The 15,909-nt window shown below is 42.8% G+C and overlaps 3 protein-coding genes across 5 annotated transcripts in view; 2 read left to right on the forward strand and 1 right to left on the reverse strand.

Moving 5' to 3' along the window:
- The window catches only part of ppp4r1 (protein phosphatase 4, regulatory subunit 1), an 18,123-nt gene extending 16,156 nt beyond the window's left edge, over positions 1-1,967 (forward strand). For all 3 annotated transcript variants that reach the window (XM_062521399.1, XM_062521400.1, XM_062521401.1), the window contains one exon: positions 1-1,967. This exon is cut by the window's left edge and continues 26 nt beyond it. In XM_062521399.1, coding sequence (XP_062377383.1) covers positions 1-138 — 138 coding nt within the window. In that variant the 3' untranslated portion in view covers positions 139-1,967.
- Positions 1,968-4,117: 2,150 nt separating this feature from the next.
- Positions 4,118-9,301, reverse strand: LOC134066162 (twisted gastrulation protein homolog 1-A-like). The gene is made up of 5 exons (XM_062521402.1): positions 9,170-9,301; positions 8,201-8,352; positions 6,809-6,908; positions 6,015-6,278; positions 4,118-4,874 (listed from the first exon to the last, which is right to left on the reverse strand). The coding sequence occupies exons 2-5, from the start codon at positions 8,324-8,326 to the stop codon at positions 4,690-4,692; spliced, it is 675 nt and encodes a 224-aa protein (XP_062377386.1). The 5' UTR covers positions 8,327-8,352; positions 9,170-9,301; the 3' UTR covers positions 4,118-4,689.
- Positions 9,302-9,932: 631 nt separating this feature from the next.
- On the forward strand, positions 9,933-15,873 carry LOC134066163 (gamma-soluble NSF attachment protein-like). Its single transcript, XM_062521403.1, has 12 exons — positions 9,933-10,117; positions 10,679-10,746; positions 10,894-10,978; positions 11,133-11,150; positions 11,242-11,272; positions 11,407-11,516; positions 12,055-12,121; positions 12,303-12,373; positions 12,494-12,572; positions 12,809-12,888; positions 13,268-13,397; positions 14,062-15,873. Exons 1-12 carry the CDS (start codon positions 10,065-10,067, stop codon positions 14,200-14,202), a joined length of 933 nt encoding a protein of 310 aa, XP_062377387.1. The 5' UTR covers positions 9,933-10,064; the 3' UTR covers positions 14,203-15,873.
- Positions 15,874-15,909: the final 36 nt, after the last annotated feature.

The raw sequence follows: 15,909 nt of genomic DNA on the forward strand, positions 1-15,909 counted from the left end.
CACAACGAGGCCCTGGAGCATACGCTGGTAGCCCTGCAGATGGACATGGACAAGGACGTCAAGTACTTCGCCAGCGTCCACCCCAGTAGCACGCGCATCAACGAGGACGCCATGAGCACCACCTCCTCCACCTACTGAGCACACACGCACGCACACACACACACACACACACACACGCACATACACATACATACATACATACATACACACACACTCACACACATGCACAGACACACACCTTTGGCTACCCCCTTTCCTTGGGTCGGATCGGGATTTGAAATGAGTTTATTTTTCACCTACTGAGCACACAACTCTTTCTGTCTGTTTCTTTCATACACACGCACACACGTATACGCACACAAGACATGCTTACTGTCCTTTTCCAGGTCCGAAACATGGGCATAGGAACTTGGGCACGTAAAGCTTCTATCTCTCTCTCTTTCTTTCTTTCTTTTTCTCTCTCTCTTTCTCTCTTTCCTTTTCTCTCTTTCTCTCATTCTTTCTCTGGTTTTCTCTCTCTTTCATACACACACACACACACACACACACTCATACATGTCTATAAATAAGCTCTCAGATTAGTGTTCCAATTCTGATGCACACATACAGAGTCATCTGACACACACACACACACACACACACACACACACTTTGCACAAGCCTCCACCTCCATTCTCGATCACAAATAGATAAACATTGTCAAACTTGATTTTTCTTCTCTCTCTTACACACACACACACACATATACATACACACACACACACACACACACTGTGACTGTCCCCCTCTTTCTCCAAGCCTTGGACAGGGCTTTGGGACAGGGTTGGCCCTGCGGGGACTATGGACCATGGCAACACCACAAGGGGGCGCTCTACTGGAGGTCCTCCTGCTTGGACGCGACTCACTACGACAAAGAAGTATCTAGTGCATTCTTTTCTGTTTCTTTTGCCACAGAAGCCTTAAAAGAGTCTTCCTTAAACGAGAGAATACTTGAATGTTATGAGCAGTTATACGGCAGCACCCAACTACACAGAATGACGACAAAACACAAACGAAAAGAAGGAAAAAAAAGTTAACGGGATGGAGGATGTCGGACCATTTCTCCCCACTTTTCCTCTTTCCCAGTCTCTCTACATCTCTTTTCTGTCTACCCCTCTTTCAGTAGGACCTCAGAATCTTGACCTAGCCGGAAAAGCCAGTATTTTCACAGCTTTATGGAACCGCAATATAGCAGGAAAAGACAGGTAGTGCAAAATGTTTAAGGTGTAAAAGTCTTCGCAATTGATTGACTGATTGATTGATTGTTTTTTTTTTCTTTTTTTTTTTTTGTTTATTATGTTTGATTCCTTTTTTTGATACTGTAAATGAATACACTTCGTATGCTGCATATTACGAAATACGTCTGCACCACTGCAGCCTTGTCGGTGCGCGCCTCTGACTGGGGGAAAACGTTTCTTCTCAAGGGCTTTTGGCCTCTGTTGTTTTAAAAACCTAGTGCAGCACATTGTTGTACCCAAGGACGAGGGCGACCCTACACCCCCCCCCCCCCCTCTCCCCACACACACACACACACACACACACACCCCCGACCCTCTGCCGTGCTGGGGAACCCCTCGCTCCCCAAAATGATGAAAGAGGAAGAGAGAAACGTATTGTATTTTATATGGATGTCCGGCTGTCCCTAGAACATGCAGAGAGCCAGCCAGCAACGCAAGTTTGGTACAGCCAAGGCCAGCACACTCAAGTTCACTCGAGAACCTGTAATGCATTTTAACGAGAATAAAATACCACCCTCCCCAAAAATACCCTTTGACCCCACCCCAAATCCTCCCCTTTCTTCACACTCAATGTGTACATATCTTTAGCAATGGTTTTGGGTTTTTTCCATTTTGATCAAGGATCATGACTAGTATTGTGATACAAATTTGTTCTTTTAACTTGTCCAAAATAAAATTAAGATACCTCAAGTCTTCTGGGTGCTGGTGGAGATTTTTTTGTCGTCCCCGAAGGCTCATGTTTCAGATTGCAGCTACAATGTTGCTGTTTCAGCAGCTACATTCTTGCCGTTTCAGCTCGGGCTGAGGTTTTGAGATGAAAAATGATCATAGGCACAGAGCAGTGTTTTCTGTTTGAGATATAGAGATAGATGGCTGTGGGTATGAATTCCTGTTTATTTTGGATGGACCCTGTCACAAAACTTTCAGGATGTTTCCACTTGCACAACAAATCTTTCCCTGGGGCTGGCCAGAAGAAATACATTTCCTGTTATTCAATTGTGTGTTTATTGTTTATAAATGCCTTGATTTGCATTCATTTTAAAATGACTGAAATGAGCCCGACTCTTGCATAAACAAGGCTGTTAAATTAAGTCAGTTGGAAATGTCAGTCTTGGTTTAGCCTCTAGGGGGCACCAACAGAAATGAATTGCAGTTCAGCTCAGCCCCACCTATGGAGGATGACCAAGATCAATTGTGTGCTCACTGTCTACCTTAGTAGACCACAGTTTAAAAATCATAAACACAGGTTATGGATATGAGAATATTCTCACTGAAACTTCAGTCTTGGTAATATGGTGAAAGTATTTGTCACTTAAAGCCTGCTTGTGTGTTTGTACTACAATGTTAATTCAAGTATATGTGCCCAGAATTGCAGTTCATGTACATTGAAAAGTGATCAGTGGCCGATTCTTGATCTTTGGTGTTTTCTTCAAGTGGATATCATTTACAAGAACACTCTTTAAGTTTTGCTACTGTTCATGAGCAGTATTCTCTGCACCACACCCAACAGAAATAAGACGGTCTTACAGCTTAATTTGCCTCAGTCATGATGCTGAAGACGTGCACCATGTGATGGGCACGACCAGCCCTCTCCGTGCGACGCCGCCCCAGAGAAAGGCTCCTTTGTAAGGCAGCCAGGCTTGCTGGGCTCTGCCAAGAGGGGGCACACAGTGCGATATTATCAGGCAGCTGGGGCCAGCGCTCGCTAGGCCTGACCCAGAAACCGCCTCCGTCTCCTGCGTGCCTCTGTGCTCGTGGAGCGCCATCGCAGGGTGGGTGGCTACTGAGCCTCGGGCCAAATGGGGATGGACTTGAATGGGACACCTGTGGGTTGAATCAGATGCCAAAAATGGAGGAGGAAATGGCTTAATTGTTTGGCTGGTGTAGTGTGTACTCCACTGCTGAGTGGTCTGTTGGAGGATAATGCCCTAATGGATTTGAGTATGCCTGTTGTTTATTTACAATAGAACTTGAGTCTATGTGCTCTGTGTGTGTGTGTGTGTGTGTGTGTGTGTGTGTGTGTGTGTGTGCATGCTTGCGCGTTCATGTTCAGTAACCATAGATGGGTTAAATGCAGAGGAAATTTTCTGATGTGTGCACATCACACTAGGCATTGAGGTGTGTTGCATCATATTTTTCTCACACATCCTTGTCTCGTCTCGTCTCAGGGTGTGCTCACAGCTGATTTCCCAGGTGTAACTTTTGAAATTCTATGCACATGCTGTTTTTGGGAGAAAATCCAGAACTAACTGGTATATGCTGTTCTATTGCGGAACCAGGGGAAGGCCTCGGGTCAAGCCTAACACTTACATAACGTTTAATGGGGCACAGAAGTCAGCCAACAATAATGTTTGCAGAGAAAATGACCAACCAATTAAAAGTAAATGGCTTAATTAAGTATATCCCAGTGTGAGATTTAAGTTGCCAAAGGCATATTGCCATTTTCATCTGGTAGTTGTAATGATGGGATACACCTGAGTATAAGTGTGTGCTTTGCATAGACTTCATAGTGACAGGGTACCCACTCCAAACTGGGATGTAGCGACTCTATTGTTCGCAAGAGCCTTATGAAAAGGTATCCACTCCCAGAACTGCAATTAGAACTACTGTTCTGTTTCTTTCTTTTTTTCCCACTCCTCAGCAGTTGCATCCTTGCCCACTGCCAACATTTAACTTGAACCAAATGTGAACTGTTTTTCCCAATGAGCATGTCTTTAAGAAATGGAGAAGAATGGAGAGTGAATCAACATGGAGGACTGCGAGATTCCGCTCTTCCACTCTTGCGTCTCTTAGCAGCACAGATTTATAGCGTAAGGTGTAGTAAAATAAATAACACAGCATGGTTGGGGTTTGTGTTTTAAGAATTCCTGTTTCTCTTCCAAGTCACAAAGTCAAAGCCGATGAAATACATTCTCTTTATAGTTTACATAAAAAAACATGATGTGCATTTAATAAAAAAAACATCTGGAATTGGAATAACTATGTCCAGACATGTAGTAGGTGGAGTAAATGGCAGCAGAAGGAATCTTAACTGCAAATACTATCAACCTCTATATTTATCTCAAAATGGTTTATTTGGTATAATATGAACCAACGTACCAAAGCTGGAAGAGCGGCAGACTAGCATCTACATTCGTGGAAGTTTAAAGACAAAAAAAAAAATCCATATATATATATTTGCTACAGAGCTATAAAACGTAGTGTGTTATTTATACAGGGTAAACAACAGAAACAAAAACATTAAAATAAGGGCTAATATTTTCCATCACAATATTGTAGCATACTGTATTTTTTACAAGACAAATCCCTCTGTTGACATGATCTATATCCCTGTTGTCCCGATAGAGTGCCCCCCTCTGGCACCGACAATAATGACACCCTCCTGGGGCCCACCCAAAGTAGCTTCCATCGATCAGAAGAGGCAGTTCATGCATTTGACAGCTTTGCTGCCATAGTCCAAGCACTCTGGGCCGATGCACTCGCAGCAGGCGTTGTGGAACCAACGGTACTTGGATCCTCCCATGGACTCACAGTACTGCTTGCACTGGTGGATGGACACACAGTCGTCGAAGTACACCACGGTGCACATGCTGTTGGCTGTGGAAGGGGGGGGGGGGGGGGGCGGGGGTTGGAGAGGACCGTGCCATCATTAGTGACACTCATGCTGAGATCCTAAGTAGTGTGTTTCCCTTAAGTGCTAATAAGCACTATAAGCTACAGTTTCCCCAGCTCTGCTTGTAGTGTGTGTTAAGCATGTATGTTCCACTGCAACACGTAATAATGTATCTGTGTCCCACCTGAACATGATTATATACCCTCCCACACAGGTGTGAATAACCCCCTAAAGCATTCATTACAACTCAGGAAAATGTCAGAGTAAAATGTGGGGTTTGGGCAAACAACTATCCGCTTAAAGCAAATACCGTCATCAACTGCTCTGATTCCCATCTCCAGCATTTGCCTACGCGTTCCGGACCCTGCTGGCGCGTAACTAGCTGTCGTCAGGCACATTCCCAAAGGCCACTTCCTTGCCAGACTTTACATACAATGTAAAGTATGTCGGGGACCAACCGATGCTAAAACATCTCACAGAGGTTCCTATCCTCCATAGGGAGCATGGACCACGTCTCTCACTGCTGGATGGCTGATTAATGAGAGCCCACCCCCACCCACCCACTGATCCACCACCCCCCCCCCCCCCCCCACACACACACACACACTCCACCCCAGCCCATTTCCACACGCACACGCACACACACACACACACACACATACACTCCTCATCCTCGGCGGGAGAAACGGATCTGGGTCACAGGTTGAGCCAGCGCGGTATGGCGGGCGGAAGCACACATCTGGCTCCAAATCAATTAGGATCAGCTCGAGTGAGTGGAGGACTCTGGCGTGCAGCAGAGCGCACACACATGAAAGACCTGGGCTGGGCTGGGCTGTCATAATACCCAGGCCAGACCGGCTGCGCAGCCTCTGCTAACAGGAAAGCTAATGGAAGCCATTCATCTGTCAAAAGAGCCAAGTTATCGTAAGCCCCCCTACATTCCTAATTTGCCTTTGGCTTTCTTGCGTTACAGATATGATCGAGAAAAATCTCATTTCCAGCTGTTATTGGTATTTCCGTCTGAACTGCAATTATTTAATACAGACAAATGTTTATTAAGAAAGTGATATCACATAGTTCCTTTAGAGAGCGGGCGAATAGTGAAACTCCTTGAGGGGTCTTACCTTGGCTGGTATCGTATGTGGCGTGGATGCTGTTTCCAGGCAGCGAGATGTTTTGATGCTGGTCCTCCATCGTCTCCAGGAAGGAGACCAGGTTCTCGTGGTAGGAGAGCTCCTCGGCCACAGGGAAGGACACCACCATCATGTTGATGGGTGCGTCGCCTTCGGTGAGGGCGCGGAAGAGCGACGGGATTGGTCGGTAGAGCTCCTCCACTGTGCTCTTGGACGTGGCCGGTGTGTCACTGTAGTTCTTGGGGTTGCACATTCCTGCAAGGTCAACACATGCATTTAAGTAAGACTCTGGCTAAACTTCCATTTAGTAATGTTAACACTGATAGAAAATCTAAATAGCCACTGAACTATTGCTTTCATAGCTGAACTATGGGTCAGTTTTCATTATCTACCATTTTTTTTTTCTGCACCATTATCCTGTAAAATGGAAATGAATACAAAAACATAAACATCAATTAATTGTTCATATTTTGGATATAATGCTTCCAGTCTTGAATCATGTTGTCCAGTAATGATATAATGTTGCAAAACCATTAGTAATATCAGAAATAACCAGAAATAAAACAATAATAAAAAACCAGCACAGTGATATGCATTTGGATAAGGACAGAATTATTAACAGAAGGTTTGCCCTTTGAGGAAACAGAACCTCCACACAGACTGCTCCCTAATGGCCAACTCATTTAGAGCAGTCGAGTTATGACCTAGGTAGCCTGGATAAAATCACCTCCACACACACACACACACACACACACACACACACACACACACAGACACACACTTACCCACACAGTCGCAGCACTCCTCCCACAGCGTGCCGAGACAGAGCATACACTCCTTGCAGCACGAGCAGTTGCCTTCGGACGGCCGACACTGACACAACTCCTGTACGTCCAAACAACACCATAGAGTACAATAAACAAACACGTTCCCCGAGGCTGCTGGAAGAGCCGGCTGCGCCCTACCACTGAGTCTTTTTTTTTCACACACAGAAGAGCTCCAGCTGAATTTTCACTCAGTGTTCTATGTAGGTTACTCTTTGAATGAGATTTTTTTTTTCAAATCAAATACATTTACATTTGTTGGCATACATTCGGCTGATGCTTTTATCCAAAGAGTTCAACTGGACTTATATTAAAGTTACAGAAGGAGCACAAAAGGAGACCTTATGTACAAGTCTTACTTACTTATACCTACACTTAATCAGCTGCTTTGTTCAATACAATTTTACAACAATTGTAGTGTATCAAGGAATCAATCGTACTCAAGCTTCACTGCTTACTTGGAGTGATAATCTCTGGTATGCTAGTGATAAAACTCATTTTGATTCTTCGAACAGTAGTGAAAATGCCACATCTCCCACACTAGCACGTGATGCCGGGCACAAATCCTGGAAATTCTCACACTGTATTCCAGACATGAGTGGCACTGCAGTTAGTCTGGAGGGTGTTTGCTCACGGCGGGGGGAAAGCCTTTTCTCTTTTCACGCAGGCCATGTGTCGCCCACATGCTTATTACAACATGACACAGCCCATCTACCACATATCAAAACAGACTGTACGCATTTAGAAGCCATTAGAGGGAATCAGAGCGCTGTGGCTTGAGTCCGGGCGCTCAGGGCGACCTCAAGCTGCTTCCACTGCTTGGGAGTAGCACATGGAGAGAAGGAGGAGGAGGAGGAGGAGGAGGAGGGAGAGGAGGAGGGAGAGAGGGAGGGAGGTAGGGGGGGTGTAGAGGTCAAATTCCAGATGTGCACAGGGATGGAGAAAACGAACCTCCACCAAAAAGTAGAGAGGTTACTTTTCTGTCTGTTTATCTTTGCCCCAGACATATCAGACCTTAATGGATCCTGAGGTCCTGGTGCATGAGATTTTTGGAGGGGAGGGGGGTGGTTAGGAGTGGCTAAGTTATGTCAACAGTGTCCTGTCAGCTACTAGGAGAAAGTTAAAGTTTATCCCCCATCCTATAATGCAGTACGACATGTCTCAAAACAGTGCTCAACTGAACACCCACACCCTAACCTACTGTCCTACTAGGCTACTGTAGTAATCTAGCTCAAAAGGCCACAATATTGTAGCCTAAATAAACTGTCAAGAAAGTATAATTATTCTAAAATACATGCTTAGAAATATGCCTATGTCAAGGCCTAAGTAGGCCTAAATAGATCTCACTCTTACCTGAATCAGACACTTGCTGACATCGCTCGCACACAGTGCTTTATTACAGGCGGTGACAAGTGAGAGTCCCGACAGAAGAAAGAGCAGCCCAGCGAGGAGAGATATTTGGGTTTGGGCAGACTTCATTCCGGCACGAACGAATCAAACCCAGCCTAAGGTAACCAGACAAAATCGGTTAGCTATAAATGTTAACAAAGGTAGGCTCATTTAAAAAATAAAAAAAAAATCAAGAGCGTGTCAAGCGAGACAGCTCTCTGTTGCTTTTGTGGGGGAGTGTATCTTTACAAGATCACTATCATGGTACAATCAACAGACGACCACAGACGCAAAGGTTACAGCGTAGACTACAGCTAATTTCTTTCTTTGTCTCTCGTTATTGTTATGCAAACGTAAATAGTCACTTCAAAGGTGCCAACGATTTCCACAAGGACACGCGATCGGCGTCAACAGGCAGGAATCGCCCTCCAAAAAGGGAACTCATTTTAAAATCAAAACTACCGTTAGGCTAGTCATACTTCACGTCGTGGGCTACAACAAAAATGTAACAACCTGCTGTATCGCCACATTTTTAATATTCAAAATAAGTGAAACTTTAACTACCATTTCTCTAAGCCGCGTTGAAAGAACAGCCTAATTTTAATAATGCGTTCCTCATGTTCGTGCATCAGTTTGTCATTTGACTCCCCATAGATCACTGAAAGTTTCTCCCCTAAGATATATTGTTACAAAGTATCATTCTCTAAGCCGACAATGTATCCAAATGACAAACAATGTATCCAAAAAACCTAATGTCAATTGGGTCACTTATTTTCTGCTCATGTTTCGAAAGACGTAACGAGGGGCGAATACCAGCACCTTTTTGTAAGGCATAACAGGACAGGAAGAAACAGGCATCAGGCTTTCTGGCTCCATTTCAAAGCATGCGCGAGAGAAAATTGTAGACATCAATGCTTAAGATGGAGAACTTACCTTTCAAAATAAAACTTTTACTCCTCGCTTCCCAAGGTGATTGTCGACTATACTTTTATTTTTCATCAACTTTTCAGAATTAAGGCATGTTCTGTCTCGATGGCGTGACTCTTCCCTCTACACAAAGCGAGAGAAGCAGTCTGCGCCTTAAAGACACAGGACCATAAAAGTACAGGTGAGAACACGAGCAGCCCACAGTGTGCCTAAGCATCGTGCCTGCTTCTCTCTGTGAGCGGTGTAGGAAAGAGTCACAAACTGGATAGCTGTTTTGCTGTGGAATGTCGTCCCTTTTGATTCAGTTTCACAACCCCCCTTTCAGATGCTTCAGCCAACATTTAGTTTGAACTTAACCTATGCAAAAAGCTGCTGCCTCAATTATAATAAATTAAATCCAACCAGTCTCATATGTGGTATTAATTGGAAGTTGACTATTGTGATGTCCAAAGTTCATAACAAGACGCGTTTGATAGCATTACACATGCAACTGATTTGTGGCTTAGCCTATATTTTGCAATTGGAACGATATGCCATATTTTACTGGTGGTAGTGAGAATATGGTTTTCCATGCGATAATCAACGCGTGTTCTTAAATGTCTTTGGTATGGTCTGTTTGGGACATCCTGGATGTAGGCTACTATTATGACAGACTGAAACTTCTTGCCTACAATACAAATAAAAAAATAAATAAAAAACGCAAGAAATACGGGATGCGTGAAGACAGCGAAAGTGCGCAGCTCGTCGGCTCCCGTAGTCATCACCTTCGTCGACGTTGGCGACAGTCAGGAATCTAAACAGCAGTCTGCTAATGCTAACAGTGCCACAGACAATAGAGTTGTTTTAAACGGTTTAATTGGCTTTATATACATGGTGAAAGGCCTAATACTATAACATTACAATGGCTGCGAAGATAAACGAAGCCCACGAGCACATTGCCAAAGCTGAGAAATAGTAAGTCGTTCATTTTGCATTGCCAACCTGAGCTGTGCTAGCCACCAGTAGCTAGCTTGTTGTGGTGTATATATTTGTATAATGTTAACGTTAGCTGTGTGTAAATGGCAGCTAGCTACCTTTAAACTACTGTTTCCACTGTAAAGAATTGTGTTAACGCATTTAAAACTGAGACACGAAGTACGATTTAAGTGCACTGTTTAGCAAGGCGAGGCTCGCAGTGTAATGTTAACAGCAAGTTATCATATTGGTGAAGTCAAGCTATAATGCAACATACGTTTGACAGCTTGCGACGTCGATTTGTCAGGGCTACGACTGTTTTTATTTTTATTTTTTGCTAGCTTGCGCAAACAGAAACATATTTGATCAAGGCTTATATGCCTATGGGAACCAGGCACGCCTGCTCTGGTTGATCATACCTTTCATGACGGTGCATTCTACCTCACCACAATCAAGAGACAAGATTATGATACTAATATATTATACCTCTCGTCTTAAGTTTACTGTCCTGTTTCTACCTCTTTCCATTAATCTCAAAAACCTATTTAATCTATTCTACAGTCTGAAGACAAGTTTCATGAAGTGGAAACCAGACTACGATAGTGCTGCGTCAGAGTACAGCAAAGCAGGTGTGTAGTACTTCTCCAAAGCTGATGGATACGGTGGACATTTTAGACTAGGTTGAGAGTTGAATACCATCCTAATGTAGAAACGTGCTTTAAGTACTCATGAACAGCCGTTGTTTTGCTTATGCGTCTGTGTATTTGTTTTTGCAGCTGTTGCTTTCAAAAATGCAAAGCAACTGGAGGAAGCCAAAGAGGCATATCTGCAGGAGGCGGAGGCCCACACCAATAACAGAACGTATCCTTACAGCCTCACCCTCTGTGAAGTTCTTATGTGAAGGTTAAAATAATACCTCATTCTTGTTATAATACAGCATGATCAAATATTCAGCGCTGAGTTGAAAAGAAGTTGCAACATTGATATATACATTTATCCTTGATTCAGTATACAGTCTATTTCATGCTGCAAAGTAAGTAACTTGTATTCTTTAATATCTTAATTTTATGTATTTTATTATGACTAATTATTGCAATCAGTAAATTTGATTTCTGATTTTATAGAGCACTTGAACAAGCAGGGATGATGCTGAAGGTATGTTCCAGAAACAGCAACATTTCATTTAGCTTACATAAAGAAGCCATTACATCTGAAGCAGTTGCAAATCGGATCAAGAGGATTGTTTTGTTTTTACAGTTGACTAACCACTCTTATGTTTTGTTCTTTAGGACATGCAGAGAATACCAGAAGCTATTCAGTATATTGAAAGAGCGAGCATGATGTATGTGGAGAACGGCACTCCAGATACTGCAGCTATAGCACTGGACAGGGCTGGAAAGTGAGTGGACATGCAAGTGCCTAGATCACAGATTTCACCTTTTTTGGGGATAAGGGCCACCACACATCAAACCAAAATGCCAAGGCCCACCGACTTCTGGTTACTGATGGTGAATTATGTCACACATTATCATAAACTACTGTATGACCAGAGAGGGCTAATAATGAAGGATCTTTGCTATGACAGGGGCATTCAGTGAGGCAGGAGATGGTAGCGTAGTGGTTAAGGGGCTGGGCTAGCATGTTGTAGAGTGAGAGATTAAGAGATGTTGTAACAACCATGTTATGACTATGAACCTGAGTAAAAATGCATTGAAATGCCTCAAAATGTCACCGGCTCAGACAAAGATAGAAGTCCCACACGTCCCAAACTTCACAAGGATGGGTGCTGTTCTGCATCTTCTAAAACTGAAACATGTAATGGACTGCACATCATATAGCTCAATGTTGAAGCGTCACACGGGCAAATAAGTCATTGAATGAGAGCTATGGAGAGCTTGGATTGAATCCAAATCAACATTTCAATTGTTTTCGTTTAGATTAATAGAACCAGTGGATCTTGCTAAAGCAGTGGACCTCTACCAGAAAGCTGCATCAGTATATGAGGTAATTCATGTTAACTTGTAACTTGTCTATTTAATTAAAATGTTGGGAGAAATAAGAATCTAGTGCTTTGATGTAATCAAGATACTGAAAATGTATTAAATGTGATGTATCGCATATGTATTATCTATTGCGTTGTTGTTGTTGTTGTTGTCACAAGTTAACCTTGTGATTGGTTTTCCAGAATGAGGATCGGCTTCGTCAGGCATCTGAAATGCTGGGAAAGTCCTCCAGACTTCTTGTTCGGCAACGCAAGTAAATAAAGCCCCTGAAAACCTTGCACCCTGTAATTACACAGGGTTTATTTTTATTTGTTTATTTTTGAACAGTGTGCAGTATAAGCTTCCTCATGCTTGGTCTCACCTCTTCTGCCAGATTTGACGAGGCTGCGGTGTCCCTTCAGAAGGAGAAGAACATGTACAAAGAAATAGAGAATTATCCAACATGTTTTAAGGTATGGTACAAGCTGTTTCCTTGCATGTATCATAGGGAGGCAGTAAGGAATATGACATATGGAATATGACACCTATGACATGAAGGGATGTCGAATTTTCACTGTCAATTTCCATTTATACCGTTCCTGATACCATGCCTGAACTTCATGGATCAATTCAATTTTGTGTATTTGTGGTCTATCAAATCTTGGTGATATCCTGTCATTTATTCCCCATTGAAATTATTTTGCCTCAGAAAACCATTGCCCAAGTCCTCGTCCAACTTCACCGAGCTGACTTCGTGGCCGCTGATAAATGTGTGCGAGAAAGTTACAGGTACAAACCCGTCTTCACATCTTCCTTTATGTCAGTTCTGATAGCATCTCCTGGTTACAAGAAGATAAGTGTTCATGTGCAGCTGCTGACCTTGGTTGTTGGCTGCTGTGTGAATTCCTCTATCAATACAGTAATTTCCCGCATATAAGCCGCATTGTGTATAAGAGAGTGTTTTATGCATTTTAAAATTAACAAAACCATATTGATACCATATTATCTGTCCCGTGTATTAACCTCATAGCTGAAGAAATTTTGCAAAATCAATGTATAAGCCGCGGCTAATAGTCGGGAAATTACGGTAACATCTCTCTCTCCAGTGTATATTTGAAATCAGATGTATAGAACCATGTGATTGACATGCCGTCCATCATTCCCTCAGTATCCCAGGGTTCAGTGGGAGTGAGGATTGTATCGCTATGGAGGAGATGCTGCAGGGCTATGACCAGCAGGACGAAGACCAGGTGTACAGAGTGTGCAACTCGCCGTTACTCAAATACATGGATAACGATGTGAGTACTGTCCTCCATATGCACTCAATTCTCCGCACTGGTCTCAAAAGGATGTAGTGGTTAAAAAGCTCTTCTCATGTGTCTGATTTCTTCCCCCTTTTTACCTGTAAAATGTGTTTAGGGAGTTACAGGTACTACAGGTAAGGCTACTGTATGTAGTGGTAAATTCCTCTAGGTACTGGTCCATCTAGCATACTGTATTTAGTCATCATTGTCTTGACAGCGCTTCAGTTGTAGAGCTCTACAGCAAGCCCTCTACAAATTATGGCATGCCGTTTAGGAAATGAAGCATTTCTCAGTATATATTCAGATTTTCATTCAAAAGTCTTCAGTTTGGTTCCATATATTCAGACTTTCATTCAATATCATTGAGTTTGGCTCCATAAATTCAGGCTTTCATTCAATATTCTCAAGTGCACACACAAACATATATAGCCCTGCATAGTAGAATCCCTTTAGTTGAAACTGCCTCATAGAATATGCTCACACAAAGATGCCATGTCTGGTTGGTGAAATAGTTAACCCGTAATCTCATTTGAAGTCCAATTCCTATTAGCTATTGTATAACCTACATGATTGGTGGTCTTTTGATAGAAAAGCTCATTATTTTCAGTCTGGACTGTCTGTGACTGTCCTGTTCTGTCCTCTTGCTTGTGTTGTGCAGTACGCTAAGCTGGCCCTCAGCCTGAGAGTGCCGGGCGGCGGGAACAAGAAGAAGGCGCCGGCCGCAGCCAGTGATGCAGGAGCGAGTGCGGCCCAACCGGTCGAAGAGGAGGACGACGAGTATGCCGGGGGCCTGTGTTAGACACACACACACACACACACACACACACACACACACACACACACACACACACACACACACACACACACACACACGACTGCACCAGCGTCCCCTCCTCCAGCTGCACTGAGTTGGTGTTCCCAGCAGAGGGAGCTCCTCTCTCATGCAGTTGTGATGATGGGTCTCCTCCAGTGGGGGGCAGTCTTCCACAGCGGTTTATCTGTTGGAGGCTTGAACTGCCTTGCTGCGGTGCCATTCTTCTGTAAGCATGGGTGTATATGTGTAAAACTATGACAAATATGTGTAATATATTCTCTCAATATATATATAAAGACTAAGAGCATCGATTTACTACCCTCATGCTTGAAAAAACATCTTTGTATAAGTTCTAATTTTAACACGCTGTTTTTGATTAATGAAGTGAACCCGCAATCAGATTTTGATGATTATTGTTTATGTTGTGATTATTGAGGGACTGGTATTTCTTTGCATGATTTCTGACTTCCAGCCTTGTGCCTTCTGGCACACGCGTGTGTGTGTGTGTGTGTGTGTGTGTGACAGAAGCTGAACACTCTAAACTTGAAGATTTGAAAACATTCAGATGAGCCTTCCTCTGACTGTGGACACTCTCTAGGGGACCTAAGTAGTCTGTAGGTTTTGATTACTGTTAGAACATGGTCATGAGTTTGACTGAATTCCTTCTTTAGTGAAAAGAGCAAAGTTGAGATGAATCAGATGTTTGCATAGTTGCCTTTTTGTTGACTCTTATTCCAATATTTTCGCACAGATTTTGTTATGTGGTGCATGTGTGGAATTGTTATAGTCGTGTAGGCATAGCCATTGGACAGATGAACAGTGTTCCAAAAAATCATGCAACCAATCTGTTTCCGGTCTTGGCAAACAGGTGTTACTTCCTTTGAGATGTGTAGCACTAAGCATATATGCGGATGATCCCAAACTTATTTACCTACTGGACTGTTTTCCTGAGCACTTCCTGATTACCCAGCATGCCTTTGTAATTTCAGAAGCAAAAAACAGGAGAATGTATACATCAATCTATACTCCATGGTATATATTGGGATAGCACTTAATGTCCCTTTGCCAAAAACTTCACAATATTCCTTAATCATTCAACCGGTCACTCAAGACATGTTTTGTAATGATATTGTGAAAGACTGATGAGCAGCACACATTATGGACTGTATGCCTTAAGATTTACAGTGTCTGAGAATTTGCAGACACCCCTAGAAATGTTTGATTCCTGTCTTTGGAGTCAGCTGTTATGCTGGAAAGAAATGCTGTACAAGTGGTTTTATATGTTCCAAAACGAAGAATGGCCTCCAATCGAGTGGCAACCATCTACAAACCTGCATGAATGCCTGTACTGAATGCTTGTATATCTTAACTGTGTCAGTATGCTGTGATTGTCTTTACGATATTGCCTTATTGTGTTTTAACTCTAAAATTCTGTCCCTGGTTTGTTTTGATTGATAAAACTGCAAAGTTGTATAAATCTCTCATTTGCAAGGGAACTTCTGTTTGTTGCATGTCAAAGGTTTTGATGTCAAACTTTATTATGGACATTCTTTGCAAACTTAAATCATGGAAAATGACAAATAAATTCAAATGTTTGCAGTGTTTAGTGTGAAGTTGTATGTGTCAAATTAAACATAAAGCCTGTGACTGGTGAAATGTTGTTGATAAAGTGGCTTTTTGGAATACCTGCTT

Source organism: Sardina pilchardus, chromosome 19 (genome assembly GCF_963854185.1).
Source record: "Sardina pilchardus chromosome 19, fSarPil1.1, whole genome shotgun sequence".
Classification (NCBI taxonomy): Eukaryota; Metazoa; Chordata; class Actinopteri; order Clupeiformes; family Clupeidae; genus Sardina; species Sardina pilchardus.

Excerpts from the sequence above, each read along its gene's own strand:
- LOC134066162 (XM_062521402.1), bottom strand. The coding sequence starts at position 8,326 with ATGAAGTCTGCCCAAACCCAAATATCTCTCCTCGCTGGGCTGCTCTTT. Across the intron at positions 6,909-8,200 it reads TCAGCAAGTGTCTGATTCAG|GAGTTGTGTCAGTGTCGGCC; the intron begins GTAAGAGTGAGA and ends TTGGACGTACAG. Across the intron at positions 6,279-6,808 it reads GGAGTGCTGCGACTGTGTGG|GAATGTGCAACCCCAAGAAC; the intron begins GTAAGTGTGTGT and ends TTGACCTTGCAG.
- LOC134066163 (XM_062521403.1), top strand. The coding sequence starts at position 10,065 with ATGGCTGCGAAGATAAACGAAGCCCACGAGCACATTGCCAAAGCTGAG. Across the intron at positions 12,889-13,267 it reads TGTGTGCGAGAAAGTTACAG|TATCCCAGGGTTCAGTGGGA; the intron begins GTACAAACCCGT and ends TCATTCCCTCAG. Across the intron at positions 13,398-14,061 it reads TCAAATACATGGATAACGAT|TACGCTAAGCTGGCCCTCAG; the intron begins GTGAGTACTGTC and ends TGTGTTGTGCAG.